The sequence below is a fragment of the Macrobrachium rosenbergii genome, chromosome 13 (genome assembly GCF_040412425.1).
Source record: "Macrobrachium rosenbergii isolate ZJJX-2024 chromosome 13, ASM4041242v1, whole genome shotgun sequence".
NCBI classification, from domain to species: Eukaryota; Metazoa; Arthropoda; class Malacostraca; order Decapoda; family Palaemonidae; genus Macrobrachium; species Macrobrachium rosenbergii.
This window is the reverse complement of record NC_089753.1, coordinates 20,024,199-20,038,917: the sequence shown is the minus strand read 5'-3', so window position 1 is coordinate 20,038,917 and position 14,719 is coordinate 20,024,199. Positions and strand designations below refer to the sequence as shown.

The window sequence follows — 14,719 nt, the reverse complement described above, 5'->3', positions numbered from 1 at the left end:
GTAACATTAGATGAAAAATGATAAATTTGCTTGAATTTCTCAAATATGCAGGATTTGGAAATCGAAAAGACTGAAATTACGTCAGATAATAAGTTAATTCATAAATATTGAGAGATCTGTACTACTATATGAACGTGAATCATGGTATGTCATTAAAACTTCAGTATATTCAGAAGAGACTAAATTTGAAGATAAAATTATACCGTAAGATAAATTACAGAATTTCCATATGTAGATTAGATAATGAGGAAAGGGAGATTGAGATGGATGGGACATACCATTCACACAGCCCCAGAGGGAATATTTTGTGATAGTGTCAGTATGCCCCTATGGCCACCAGAAGAGTTGGAAGACCTAGACCCATCCGAATGAGAACTGTGAAAAGGGAGTCTGGAGATGAGTGGAGATTTGTGGAAGACAAAGCACAGGGAAGAGACATATGGCAGGATTTCATTGAAACTTTCATCATGGAGGCAATGAAGATATTTTTGTGTGTACACACACACACACACACACACACGCATGTGATAGGCATGTTCATGTGAGGCTTTTCAACTCATGTATGTCATCAGTTAGCACTTTTTTTTTTTTACTCAATTTGTTAAACTGTCAAACTCATACTAATTTTAAGCTTGGTAATTACCGGTACCTCGACCTCACTCATGCAAGAGTACAGGTACTCTAGAATGTGTCTTTTGTTTAAACACATTAGTACTCTGGTTTGGAGTGAAAATATTTTGGGGCATTATTTTATTAAATGTTAATTCAAAGAGGAGAGAAATAGTGGAAGTGATCATATTTACCGCATAAACTGTACACATCTTATAAGAACACCCTGGTGTAAGGTCTAAAACATTTTGTGAAGGTCTTTAATGTTATCTTTTTGGTGTTACATGATGAAAATTAATAAAAGAAATAAATAGCCTTCTGTAAAAATGAACCGTCCCTTCTTGGCTATAATTATAACCAGATTAAAAAAAAAACTGAATACAGCACACCTTTCGGGTGTGTGGAGGCTTGGAGAGAAAAAGAAAAGCAGAAAACTTGCTTCCCTCCAACATCTTTGGTGGATGTTGTGATAAGAACTGATATACTGCATTGCCTAAGAGTTTTTTAAATCCCACCAGATTTGCTGCTTTATTATTATTAAATTTAACCTGACCATTGAGTTAGCATTCTTAACTCATAGGACTGGTTACTGCATCTTGCCGTCTAACATGGCTGAAGGAAATTCATTTTGACTCGATTCCACAGGTCCAACTTCGAAGCAACCCCTCCTCCCATTTTAATAGACAATGGGCTGGCAGTCCTCGAGAATGACAAGATCGAACGACACATCATGAAGAACATCCCAGGCGGGCACAACCTCTTTGTCCAGGATAAGGATGTGGCCCAGCGCACTGAAAATGTTTACAGTGTAAGTACAGGACTTCAAAATCATCGGTGGTTGTTTTTGGAAGTCTTCTGATGAGGCCCTATTTGGTCCATCAGGCTGGCCTATAATTGCGTGTCCATCATGGCTGTTAGTTTGCTTGAACTGCTACTAATAAGTGTTAACTCTTTTTCAAAATATTTTAGTTTCCCTATAAATATCTCCTAGTCTTCACAACTTATTGAATAGTCTTGAATATCATGTGTTCAAAAATTTACTTTTCTTTTATATCTGTTGCATGGGCAAACCACACTCGGTTAATTCAATTTCATGTTCTGTTTTCACCAAATTTGGTATATTCCATGTGGGGTTCTCATATCTATTTGTTTTATGCTCTTTGGTTACAGTGTAGGTCAAAAACACATTTTAGAGTAGTTTGTTTTATGAACAAGTCAGTGAACTTGATTAAAATGGACTTTGCCCAGCCAAACTGATGATTATTCATTTTTTATTTTGTTGTGATATCAAATAGATATTGTATCTACTTCATTAAGTAATTTTGCACACAATTATAAAGGCAGTTACATTAGTCTAATATAATTATATGCAAGCATTTACAACTTTCTGTAGAGATACTTCTTTACGAAGTAAGCATTTCTTACATAGCAATTTCTTAATTCTCACTAAATTCAGTACCCGATCAGCAAGTTTATCATGTTCATCGGTTATTACTCTTGGATTTTTTGGCCTTAAATATCTCTACCTGTGTATGATTTATTTTTACAGCTTACCAAGTATTTTTAGATTTCATCATTACCCAGTTAATAAGCATTCAGTTTTGTCACCAAATCTTACCCCTTTTCTTTGCATCCAGCTCTTTGTGCCCTTCTTTGTGGTCCTTACTATAAACATGATTTACACAAAATTGTCTACTGTAACCAAGTAGAACTGGATATTAATTGCAAAAAAAAGAAAAGTCTTCATTTCCACAAATAATAATAGTTTTAAATTTTATACTAAAACGGTGTAGTTTCAAGTTATCCTAAATTTTTTATACTCTTTCTGGATAAGACAAGATTTTTATGCAGTTTTGGCATTTTCATTTTATTTTGGAAGTTAAAAAACAAGACAAGTAATAACAGAAACACCTAACTACATCCATCCTGAGTCTTGAGTCATGAACTCTAGTATTATTGTTTTAAATGCTGCAGTAAGAATAACTGATAATGAATATTAGTTATCTAAATTTAGAGATACCACTTCATTAATGGTTAATATTGCTTTATAAGAATCTCTCTCACTCTTATTTGTTAATTTTTTGCATTTCAGTTACATAAATAAAATGCATGGCTTTAGTAAGTGTGAAAAGATTTAAATTTAACTGGTTAAGTGTGCACAGACAAAATGGCCTTGGAGGAAAAGAATAAAAGCACTTGCAATTGTATCTTTTGGGAAAGAGGCATTACTTCCTCCATATCTTGTTACAATGGAACTGCGTTGTGTTAAGTGTGCATGCACTGTAACACTTTCTTATAAGATTAAGGCCTCTCTTGGTGAATGAATTTAATTCAGATTTATGTCAGAATTTTCAAATTTAGGTCAGTAGAAAGTATTGAGTGTTTATGAATGTACCCACTTGTACTGTACACTACAGTATTAGCATTAATGATGCAATAGCAATATTAGGAATACTGTATCATAAGATGTGTCTGCTTCGTTAGGTTATGAAATTAACTAGAACTCCTCAGAAATGTTGGTGGACTTTCATTGAGGATGTAATTACTGTCTTTAGGGGTCTTTATCTTTTGATACATAAATTTTGTTTATATTAGATTATAACTTGTCAGCATCATGAAATATTCAAAGTGAGCAAATGTTTTCTCATTGAAATTGTCACATACTTTAAGGATAGCTGTGTGCAACTAATGTGAAAGCTACTGTACATAACAAGGAAGTGTAATTGATCAACTAGGAATAAAGTAATGTTATATTTTGAGTGTAAAATAATGCCATGTAAATTCAAGGTGGTTATAAAGATTAAAACACTCTGTTAAGACCCAAGGAATATGCCTAAGATTGTTAGAAAACTATGAGTAATACCTTGTCATTTTAGTTATCTTATTTAAAGGCTGACTTGATTAGTTTTCTTGCATAGATGAGGTCAGTCCCCAAGGACTATTCACATAAAATTGCATAAAAGTTTGTCTGATTTCTCTGTGATACTGTCTTGATTTTAGGTATGTACTGTGGTTTATTGACATAAATCACGATAAAATGCTTTTTATATTTCCCCTCTATGGGTTGTGATGTGAAAATGAGTTTTCTCCACTCTTCCTTATCCTGTTTTCTTTCTCTAAACTCCCATTAGGTCTAGGTCTTCATTTATCCCTTTATGATTTCTTGGGCCATCATACAAGTCTATCGAGCCACTTCCATACCTGTTCTTCTGACCAACTGCTCCTCATCCCTTCTCACCACATGTCCAAACCATCTCAGTCAATGAGATCACAGTCTTTTTTCCCGCCTCATCATGCCACATATCTCTCTCAGGTCCTCATAAGCAGTACTATCTTCTCACGAGACAGCAGCCATGAATCTTCACATTCTCTTGTCACACCTCTTAAAAATCTCCTTTTTCCATGTCAGTACCCTTGATTCTGTTTTTTATTTATCAGAAGTTCAGCTGTCTATTTCATCCATGCTACAGCTACTCTTTTGGACTGCTTTCACAAAAGTTGCTGTAATGTTCAGAAATGCTGTTTCATATTTTGTCAGATTTGCAGATATTCTATTAAACTCATGAATGACTGGACTTCCTGCTGCTTTCAATAGGTCACTTGTTACTTTAGATCAGGGGTTGGCAGCCTTTTTGATAGTGTGGGCCTGACATCTATGCAGTGCCTTGGAGGAGGGCCATGAAAGCCCATGATACCAAATTTACTATAAGGATTGGTCAATGCCTTTAACTAGGTAACAGTTGTTAGATATTAGTGTCCGTGTGTTAATGTGGCTGCCAGAATGACGTCCTTCATGGGCTGGATGTGGCCCGCGGGCCAGAGGTTGCCAAACCCTGCTCTAGATGGTCTGGTTGCTTTCTAGTTTCTCATCTTCCAAGGGATCTTTGAACCCCATGAGCTGTTATGCTCTCTACACTTGGCCTTCTGTTACACGTACATCTTGCTGCTCATGTTCATTTTTTCATTCAGATTGTTTTTAAAATATAGCCTCTGTCAATTCACTATCTCTTAATTTCAATTTTAATCTTTCCATTTTTATAGTTCATATATTTCCTCTTTTTCATGTTTTCCATCATCTTTCTTCAGCCCCTTGGCTGTCTTAGATATTTTTTCTCTTTCCATTTGCTTTGTTAATTTATTCCATTCCTCCCAGTTACCTGTACTCTTATTTGCCCTTACTACTTACCTTTTAGCCTCCTTCCTCTTTCCATTATACAGTATACATCTGCATCATCTAATGTACCTGTCCTCTGCCAGAACTTGAAAGCTTTCTTCTCTCATGTCTCTCTCTCCCTCTCTGTATTTTTTTTTTATAGACTTGTTTATTTTTCTAATGGCTATTGTCAGTGAAGAGTGGCTAATGAAAATTACCAAGTTGTGTAAGTAGTTTGTCAGTGATTTTTCTTTTTATTTTTATTATATAATTTTTTATCTATTAAAATTTTTCATTCATCTTGCAGAAATTCAAGCTCATGCTACTAAAGCGTGATGATTCTTCCAAAAAGATCCTAATGACACACCTTCGCAAGATTAATGATCATTTGGGAGAAAGAGGCACAAGGTTCCTAACAGGAGACACAATGTGTTGCTTCGACTGTGAGCTCATGCCCAAGTTGCAGCACATTCGAGTGGCAGGTATGCACATTGTAGGTTTTGTTTTTGCCACGATTAAGCTATATAGTATGATGTAATGACTGTTTCATCATCTTGATCATTATTATTATTATTATTATTATTAGTTAAACAAGACCACAGAATTCTGATTATAGACCAGGGCTCACCAGTCTAATTTACTCTTAAACAAGAGGTTAGAATGAAAGGCAAGGGAAGATAAAGATTTTGGCCAGCTAAATGGGAAGATTCCGTAAGTAGTACATCTTCTTGGGGTCCACATCTTTTATTAAATTTCTCTGGTCAGTAATAAATTTTTTCCTGATTAAAGTTTTAGAATTCACAGGATTTCATAAAAACCTCCATACATATGCATAAAATTCAACACAAGATCTCGATATTGTACTGTATTTTACCTTTCTTCCTGTATTTGGGCAGTTATTTTAGGCTTTCATTCCATGACCGTTGAGTACTCTCTTCTTTTCTCTATTTTTTGTATTTGCCAGGGAGACTAACAAAAATGTTCAGAACAGTGTAAGAAAAGTAGTGGTTTATATTGAAGGATATAGTAACTGTAAAGAGTAAGAATTTAGTTACTCTAAGCTAGAAATTTTGATTTAAGGTGATTTAGGAAAACTGTTAAAAAACTACTGTACTACTTAGATATGGGAACAAGTTCTTACAAGATCAGGAAGTCACAGCGATTCAGTTTTTCAGAAAAAATCATGTTGCATCAATAGAACAACCTTTTTTTTAAACATACACACTTAAATAGTTTTTTTAAATAATCCTGCCCTACACATATTTATAGGACATTGAATTTGTAGATCAGTCATTCTCAAAGTAGGTCATACTGCCCTTCTGGGGCCTGAGGAAAGATTCAGTGAGGGCAAATGAAATTTCACAGTGATTCACAAAAAGTGGTTTTATTTTATTTTGTGACACCTGGCATCAGTCAAATTCATTTTATGAAAACTGTGAAAGGGGTGTCATTGTATTTAAAGTGTAAATTTACCTTTCAACAATGCTAAGTAAATTGAGTTACTAGGTTGTTCTGTTTTCAAAATACTTATGCCTATTCGTAGTACCAGGTAATAGGTGTGTATGTGTGTTCAAACCTGTGTAGGCGTTGATTGGCTGGCGCCAGGTCCCAGGAGTGTTGGTCATAGGGCATGCTGTCTGAAGTAGGTGAATTGTTATTTAATGATAATAATAATAATAATAATATAGTGACTGTGAAGGGAAGGTTGAGAGGGATAAGGAGTCAACTTATGGAATTCATTGTACTCCGTGGAACATGCTGATCAGGGTAGGTCATTGTTGAAAAGAAGTGTAAGAGTAGGTGGGAGTGAATGGATCCCTAAGACAACCCCTAGAAACAAGGATAGGGTCAAATGAAGCATTGTCAGCTACAGAGAAGTTGTGACCAGTTTATTCAAATAATTAGGAAGTAACAAGATCACTTAACTAGGTACTGAAAATAAAAAAAATATTTTGTTTTCTGTAAGGAACAGTAGGTATTTAAGTACTTCACATCAGCAGAATGACAGTAAATAAAGCAATCATACCAACAGACAAATTAACTGGTTTAAAATGTGTTGGGTTCCTGTTCATGTAGGCATGAAAGGAAATGAATATTTTGATAAAACAGCCAAAACTGCAGTCACTATAACTAGATAGAATATACAGCATCTGTTCCTGTTAGTGATTTGTTACTAACTCTAAAGCCCCATCATCTTTAGTAAATGGCAGGAATTGTTGAATAATGAATCTGACAATAAAAGTTTAAAGATTAAATTATTGGATTGTGGTGTTCATTACAAGAAGGTCACATTAAAGTAATGCTATCCTTTATTCACATGGATCACACTCATCTGACCCATGGATATCTGCGAATAACTTACACAACCCAGTGGCTGATTGCAAAACCACTCTTACAATCAAACAAATCTTAATGATTTTCCAACTTTTAATGCATATTCTGTATGAAGTATTATAAGCAAATCCTTGAAGGAAATTTTATCAGAATCTTCAGCATTTTTAGCTTATCCAATTACATGTTAAATGCATGTAAAATTAAATATGGTTCACCAAGAGAAATGAGTATATTAACTCTGTTGTCTGGTTAGACTTTTACTAATACATAATAGTAGTAATCATAGGTGGAACATACTGTAAGTACCAATGTTCATCTTCAAGCAGAAGGGACAAGTGAACATAAAGGGCAAGTTCCATCATGGCTTAAAAGCCTTACTAGCCTTTAGAGCTAAATTCAAAGTAAAGAAAGGTACATAATATGTCAGAATCCAATTAACAGGCAGCTTTGTAGCATTTAAGGAGTTTAGCTTTTTCAGGAAACAGCAATAGATAAAAGGAGGCAAGTACAGTAGATTTTTTAGCTGAACGAATAAGGTAGTGGTGTTGTGCCAGACGTCATCCTTCTTTTTGAAGTGCTTATCGTTAAGATACCTTTTTATTTTTTAGTAATTATTTTTTTTATTTGTTTTTTGAAAAAAGAAAGTAAAAAAAAAATGAAAATTGTATTAAGCTTTGCCTTGCTCATTTCCTGTCTGAATACCCTAGCACCTCATCTCCTATGCCTTAATTTTATACATTCTGGATGTAAGGTACTGCATCAAGTGGTATTCTATGAGCATCAATTTTCTACTTTTACACCTTTGTGTCAGCTTTCTGTTGTGATGTTTGATTTGTTTGCATTAATTTTTATGTTGTTTGTTTTGGTTGCAGGCAAATATTTTGCAGACTTTGACATCCCAGAAGAGCTAGAACACTTGTGGAAATACATGTACCATATGTACCAGTTGGATGCTTTCACCCAGTCATGTCCTGCCGACCAAGATATTATCAACCACTACAAACAGCAGCAGGTATTGTTATTGTTGTTATTGTTATTTTTATTATTATTATTGAACAGCTCTGCAGTCAAAGGATATTACTAAGCCACCTTTTTAGAATGGATGAGCTCACCTGAAGTTCTTTGTCTTAGTTGAGGGGCAAAAATCAGAGCAAAATTAAAATAAGTTGGATAGCTGGGTAGGAAGGGACCAGAGGAAACATGAAAAGTAAAGGGCAAAACATTGCAGCTGGATATTGAAGGGGCACTGCAGAAAACCCTTTTCCATGTACAGATTAGAATTAATCTAAACTATTATTCAAGAGGTCCAAAGTGTTGTAGTACATCAGTTTTTTTTAGAAGTTTTAATCACCTTTCTTTTGGTATCAGTCAAGTTTTTTTATGAAGAGTTCAGCAAAAGTATGCTGCAAAAGATGGGCATTAATATAAGTATGGATGAAGTTTATTTTCTTAACCAGTACCAACTAAGATATTGTCTCAACTTCAAGAATATTTCACTCACACACTGGAGCTATAACAGTACATGTAGCACTACCATGGATTTTAGGGAGAGAAGTCTTAATAATAAAGCAAAGCTTTCAAGTAGAATTGCTTGGTAACGGATGTCTAATGTGATTGTATAAAGAGATATAAGTGATAATGAAATCAATGCATTTTTGTATCTTCTATTTATTTATATTTAATAAAGTGTATTAGTGTCGAAGAAGGTTCAGTAGGACATAACAAGTAATTGTCTGATGTCCCACAGGGTACCAGAATGAAGAAACATGAGGAATTAGAGACTCCAACCTTCACAACCTCCATACCTGCCAGTGTTAATCCTTGAAGATTTGAACAGCCACTACAAAGCCAAACCCACTGTGAATATAGAGTTGAATATAGCACAGTGGATTCCTTATCCTCTCATAAAGGTCTTTGCTTTTATAATCAAGTCATCATCAGTACTGTTAGTTTAGGTAAGATGATGGTAACACCGACGTTTTGAAATATTGTGCCCGGTGATCAATTTTTCTTTATTTTTAGCCTTTGAAATCATAAAAATTCCCTGTACATATGTTCTGAGAGCTTTTTGAATATTATTTTGAGTTTTACTTTTTGTGCTGTACTTAAAATATGTTGCCAAAGGCACAATATTTGAGAACTTGATTGGCATGTAAATTATATCCCCCACCGAGCATCAAAAGCAGATCTGCTGCTTATGTGAGCAGTTTATTTTGGGGCTGGCATCAGTACTCACAAGGTCTCAATAATAACATTGCTTTATAAGAGTTATGTGGCAACCTAAAAATTGTGTATTTTAGCTCTATGCTTGGTTATTTCTGAATTGTCATATCTTGAGTATATTATCTTGTACAAATTTCACTTTTTTCATTTTATTGAAAAGGAACTTAGAGGGGTTTTATTAGGAAAAGCATTGTATTAGAATGTTTGCATATATGATAAATGTAGATTTATGCTTTTTCTTTATTTCAGTAAAAAAAATATATTTTTCATGTTTATATTCATTCCTTTGTCTTGCAAGGAATTTTTTACTTAAATATGATCTAGTTAACTCTTCTTCACTCATTCCTGTTTTCTGAACATTTCCAGTACTGTACAGATGAAATTATGCATTCCTATGCACCAGAAATCTTTTGGCTTTTAAGAAAAAATAAAAGGGCAAGGAAAAAATAAATCTAAACTGTATTCTTGGAGCTTGAGTTTCAGTTGTTACATAGAATATTTCTTTTTAAAAAGCTCCAAACTTTTGTCAGTTTTTCATCACTGTAAATAAAGTATAATCCATTAGTTTCAAAAGATCATTTTCAGCGAATGTTCTCGTGTGATGGCATTTTTATAAAGAAATTTTTGCTACTCTTATTTACTTTTCTTCAGCTATGTAATTTACAGAGGTAATAGCACCTCTTGGCTACTGGAACTTGTGCTTGCATTGTTACACAAAAGTCCATTACTATCAATGTGTAGTGCATGAATGGTAGAGGCTATGGAAAATTAAATAAGTCAGCAGAATGCCAGAAGGAACAGAAAATTGTACATTATTGCTGTCATATGTGAAGGTTGTTATACACTTCATCCAGAGGGTTTGTGTATGACAACTGGTACAGATTGGATAAATATATTTTGAATAAGTGTAACTTCCTATTTATGTGAAGGTTGTTTTAAAGTTTTATAAATATTTTTATAATGCCACTGAGATAAATGTCTTTGATGTCGAAGTATCTTTATACCAAACCCTCAAGATGTAGATTTAAGCTTTTTGATTTCCATTCATTTCCCATATCCTCGCCTTTTTCCTCTTTTGGGTCACTCAGTTGGGGTTACTGTATGCATTTTTTTTTTTCTCTATTCAATGAGGGTTTTGTTTAGCAGGGAAGGGAAGCATGAGTAATGCCATGGAAACAAAATGGATTAGTTACCATTGTTCCTTTGTGATCACATGTCACGTCATGTTTTTCATGCATTTTCAGTCATTTATCTACAGTGTCTTAATACCTTACCCTTTCCTGTTTGACTGTACTTAATGTTTACTCTTCTCTCAATAACAAATTAAGAAAAGTTTCTCCTTTCAGGAGTTTACTACCAGTGTTAAATGATCAGATAAAATACGAGATTTACCATAATATTTCATGTTAAAGACCTTTTAACTTTTGAGGTTTGACATTGCATTTCAGACCGTGGTAGTTGTGAGTGTGGTTGGTTTAGAATACAGTGAATTTCTTGATGCCTTCTTATAATTTAAGCTTTGCCGAGTTACAAGACGAGGCCGTCTCATAGCTCTTCCATTAAGGTTCACACATGATACCCAGTCTATGTCCTTGTTTTATGTTTTGATTCCTGATACAGTAATATATTTACAGATTTTTGAGTTTCCCAAGATATGATTTTTTTTTATGTATAAGTTGACTGTGGATTGTGGACTTACACTGTAGAGCCATAGTATAGCATTGTTTTTAACTTTCCTTCAAGCTTTTGCTTCTTGTAAGTGTTCTGGTCTTGTGGCTCATAATTTTATTTATTTTTGTGATTATCTTTTTCATTATGAAAATTGTAAGGAACATCCATACATGAATTATTTAAATAAAATGGGAAACTTAAGGAAGTGTTTTATAACACCTTTGATATTTATGTCATGAGCAGGGTGGTAGGAAGAAAAAGTGAGACACGTAATTTGGAAGCAAATTCAGCATGTGGGCGGATTCCAGAAATGAGCAGTATGGCAGCTGACAGAATCACATAACATAATATTGCAAGATGACTCCACAACAAAACTGAAAGATCCAGTTTACTATTGTTATCCACTTCCAATTTTCTTCCTACTGTTTATAAGATACTTTTTGTACTTCATAATGACCTAAGCTAAAGAAGTCTGTAACCTGAGAGTGTGACTGTAAGTTATCTAGAATTTTTTATAATAGCACCACATTTTACTGTAACTTTATAGGAATATCATATGCATTTTTGTAGAGTGCTGTTTCAGCCTTCATTTAAGACACATTTGTATTTGAAGGGGAATTACACTTTCTAAAGCAAAAACTAATTGCCAAAGTTCCAAGCCACATATTGTATTGTCCAGTTTCCAAGCCAGGCTTGATGTATTTAGACCACGAAAAAACTAGAGCCAAGCATCTAATTATTGTTCAATATTTGCATTTATATAAAACCAGTCCAGAGGTCCACTATTTTAACTTTATATGGAGTCTAACACAAAACAGACTCCTTAATTGTATTTCTACATGCAAAGTTCATTATGATGCACACTGTGGATGGTACTAAATGGTCTGTGGCATCCCTTCTGTCACCAAGCTGCGCTGTTTACATTTTTCTCTTTGTTTCCTTTGTCTCTTCCCACCCATTTGTCCTACTTTCATAAGTACCTTGTGCCAGTTTTCACTTAAAGAAGTCTTTTACTGAACCCTGTGAGTCTGCATTCCTATGAAGATGGAGCAAGTGGTTTGAAAGAAAAGAGTGGTGTTATTGATATGATCCAGTACTTTGGTAATATTACAATTAGTAAAGAAAGAGTACCATATGTGCACAGCAAATTATGGTGCAGGAGTACAGTGCAAGATAGCCTACCTTGCTCAGTGAAGTACAGTATTTAATGATGTATTAAAAATTTTTATTGTCTTAATTTTAAGGCCAGGAACATTTTATTTAAGATAAAAAAAAAATCCAGAACAGTCACGAAATATTCAATATAGGAAAAATCAAGGAGAAACCTCTAAATGTAAAATGGAAATCTCATTTAACCAAACTACTTCACCAAAAAGAGACATTACCAAGGACCACTCTTTTAGTACAGAAATTTGCCTAAGTTCAGCTTGAAAATTTGGTATTATTGGTATCTGATAATCATTCCTAGGTGCAAAGTCTATCCTGTGAGTTTAATATAATAACTAAAAGGAAAAAGTGACTTCCATAAAAATTTTAATCAAACATAAATTGGAGTGCTTAGGTGTCGAGCAATTTTACATGCTATTATCTGCGTGGGAAGTGAAGTTGTGAAGAATGAGAAGTCTTTATTTTTTTTATCATATACATGAAGAAAAGGTAAGGCCTGGGAAATGGTTATGGAAGAGATGTGCAGGAAGGTTTTAGTTAAAAATATATTTGGAAGAAATTGGAGATAAAAGACCAATAGTATGAGAGTTAAGGGCAAAGGAAAGTCAACTAATAAATGAAAATTCTAAGGTAAATATTTTTTCTTTACATACAACAGCTAATGGTACAGACAACCTAATACCCTATCTAACTCATACCTTAATGAAATGAATGGAAAGGTAGAAAAAAGAAGGATGAGGGGGTGTTGACTTCAAAAGAATGGAGTAAACCTGTCTCAGTACTGCAAAGGACTTAATAATCAGGAAGTATGGAAGCAGGAAATAATTTTTTGGGAGAATGGCACAAGGGGAAAAGAAATGGACTCAAAAACCACAATCCAGTGACTGCCAGTTTTATTGGACCAGTAAGTAACGTGTTGACTTCTTTAGCATAATTTGGCTTCCCCAGATTAAGGGAAATTCTGCCTATAGGATGACTGAGAGCAAATGTAGAAGAGTTAAGTCAAAGGGAGCCAATTTGACAAGTTACATTCAACTTAGTCATTTCAATAACTCCCCCTAAAAAAGATGTACGTACTCTAATCAAGAGATCAATATTCCAAATGGAGGAAGAATTCTAATACTGTATAATGCTTTTGAACCAATGCCACAACAGATGTTTCACTGTGGAACTTTCATTTTTCCCATCAGAGTATTTTGTCTTTAAAAATTCGATGATCTATTTTCCAACTTGCCAGTTATTCACAGTCAAAATCCAGAGGGAAGAAATGCTATAAATACTGTCCTGTAGTAGCAATATAGTCCCTCAGATTATTATTATTATTAAAGAATAAAATGCTGCAAAGCTCAGTACAGTTTTACAGCAGCTCACTGATCACTGGGTACATGCGACATGTTGAGCTGACTAAGACGGTACATAAAGTACCTGGAAGCCTAATATATAACACACTGAAGAAGAAGCATACAGGCATTAGTGTGTTTACTCCCTGTTCGAGATGGTGTTTCCAGTGAAGGTTTAAGTACAGTGAAGAATAGTGGTGGAAAGTGATCAGAAAACATTTCAACAAATCGTGATGACATCATCACAGCTAAAGGTATGGAAAGTACGATATACGAGGGTAAAATAAGCTGGAAATATGACGAATTTTGCTGGTAGGCCACTGTAGGTTTTAGGGCAAAGTAGGTTAAGTAACAAAAAGGAAATGTTCTACAGAGCAGGGTATAGACTTATATGTCAGGTTTGATGATGGCGAAGGCGGGTAGGAATATCTTTAAGGCAAAGAAACAGATAATCGGTATTGAACGGATGGTAATATCTAAGAAAAAAAAATATATATATATGAAATAACGTGTTTTTCCGGAAGTTTTTGTTCGATCATAAATCTGGCTTCCTGTAACTCATATTCCTGATCTAGGCTTAGTTAGGCTAAGTAAAATCTAAGGCAGCAACCTACCCAAACAGAAGCAAGTAAAGTACCAAATTTATATCTACATCAAGATTTCATACGAAGGAAAATAGGCCTATCAACTTGCGAGCAGTGAAGCGGTATGACTTCGGCCTATTAACCTGCCTGCAGAAATTTACTTTAAATCTTTTTCAATTTCCTATCATACGATAATTTAAGAAGCAAAAGAATGTTCAGCCTAGGCGTATCTTTGTTACGCCTAGGCAGAACGTAACCTAAAGAGGTTCATGTTAAAATACGGTAAGAAGTGCCAAATAAGGTACTGTAATAGAAACATTGATCAATGAAAAGTGACAATTTTCGGAGTTGTCATTTTTCGTATTATTTGTAAAGGTATGAGTGACATGAAATTAGAAAATGACACCTTGTTCATAAGTGAATATTGGCCGAACATAACGGTAAAAGTCTCAGATATGAATTTTATTACAAAATAAGTATGTAGTGGAAAATAATTTTTTTGTTCATATCTGAAGTGCGAGTGGTAAGAATTTTTAAGCCACCGGAAGACTTCTCAGATGACTTACGGACTACTCCAGGAGCAAGAGCCCGTGCCAGCACAAGTCTGGCTTACTCTTAAACAATTTAACAAACAACTC

At 34.4% G+C, this 14,719-nt stretch overlaps 1 protein-coding gene across 3 annotated transcripts in view; it reads left to right on the top strand.

Annotated features, from left to right (window-relative positions):
• The window catches only part of Clic (chloride intracellular channel protein 5), a 106,347-nt gene extending 95,156 nt beyond the window's left edge, over positions 1 to 11,191 (top strand). For all 3 annotated transcript variants that reach the window (XM_067114390.1, XM_067114389.1, XM_067114391.1), the window contains exons 3-6: positions 1,255 to 1,417; positions 5,070 to 5,244; positions 7,969 to 8,108; positions 8,844 to 11,191. In XM_067114390.1, the coding sequence (XP_066970491.1) occupies positions 1,255 to 1,417; positions 5,070 to 5,244; positions 7,969 to 8,108; positions 8,844 to 8,921 (556 nt within the window). In that variant the 3' untranslated portion in view covers positions 8,922 to 11,191. The remainder of the gene's footprint in view (positions 1 to 1,254; positions 1,418 to 5,069; positions 5,245 to 7,968; positions 8,109 to 8,843) is intronic.
• Positions 11,192 to 14,719: the final 3,528 nt, after the last annotated feature.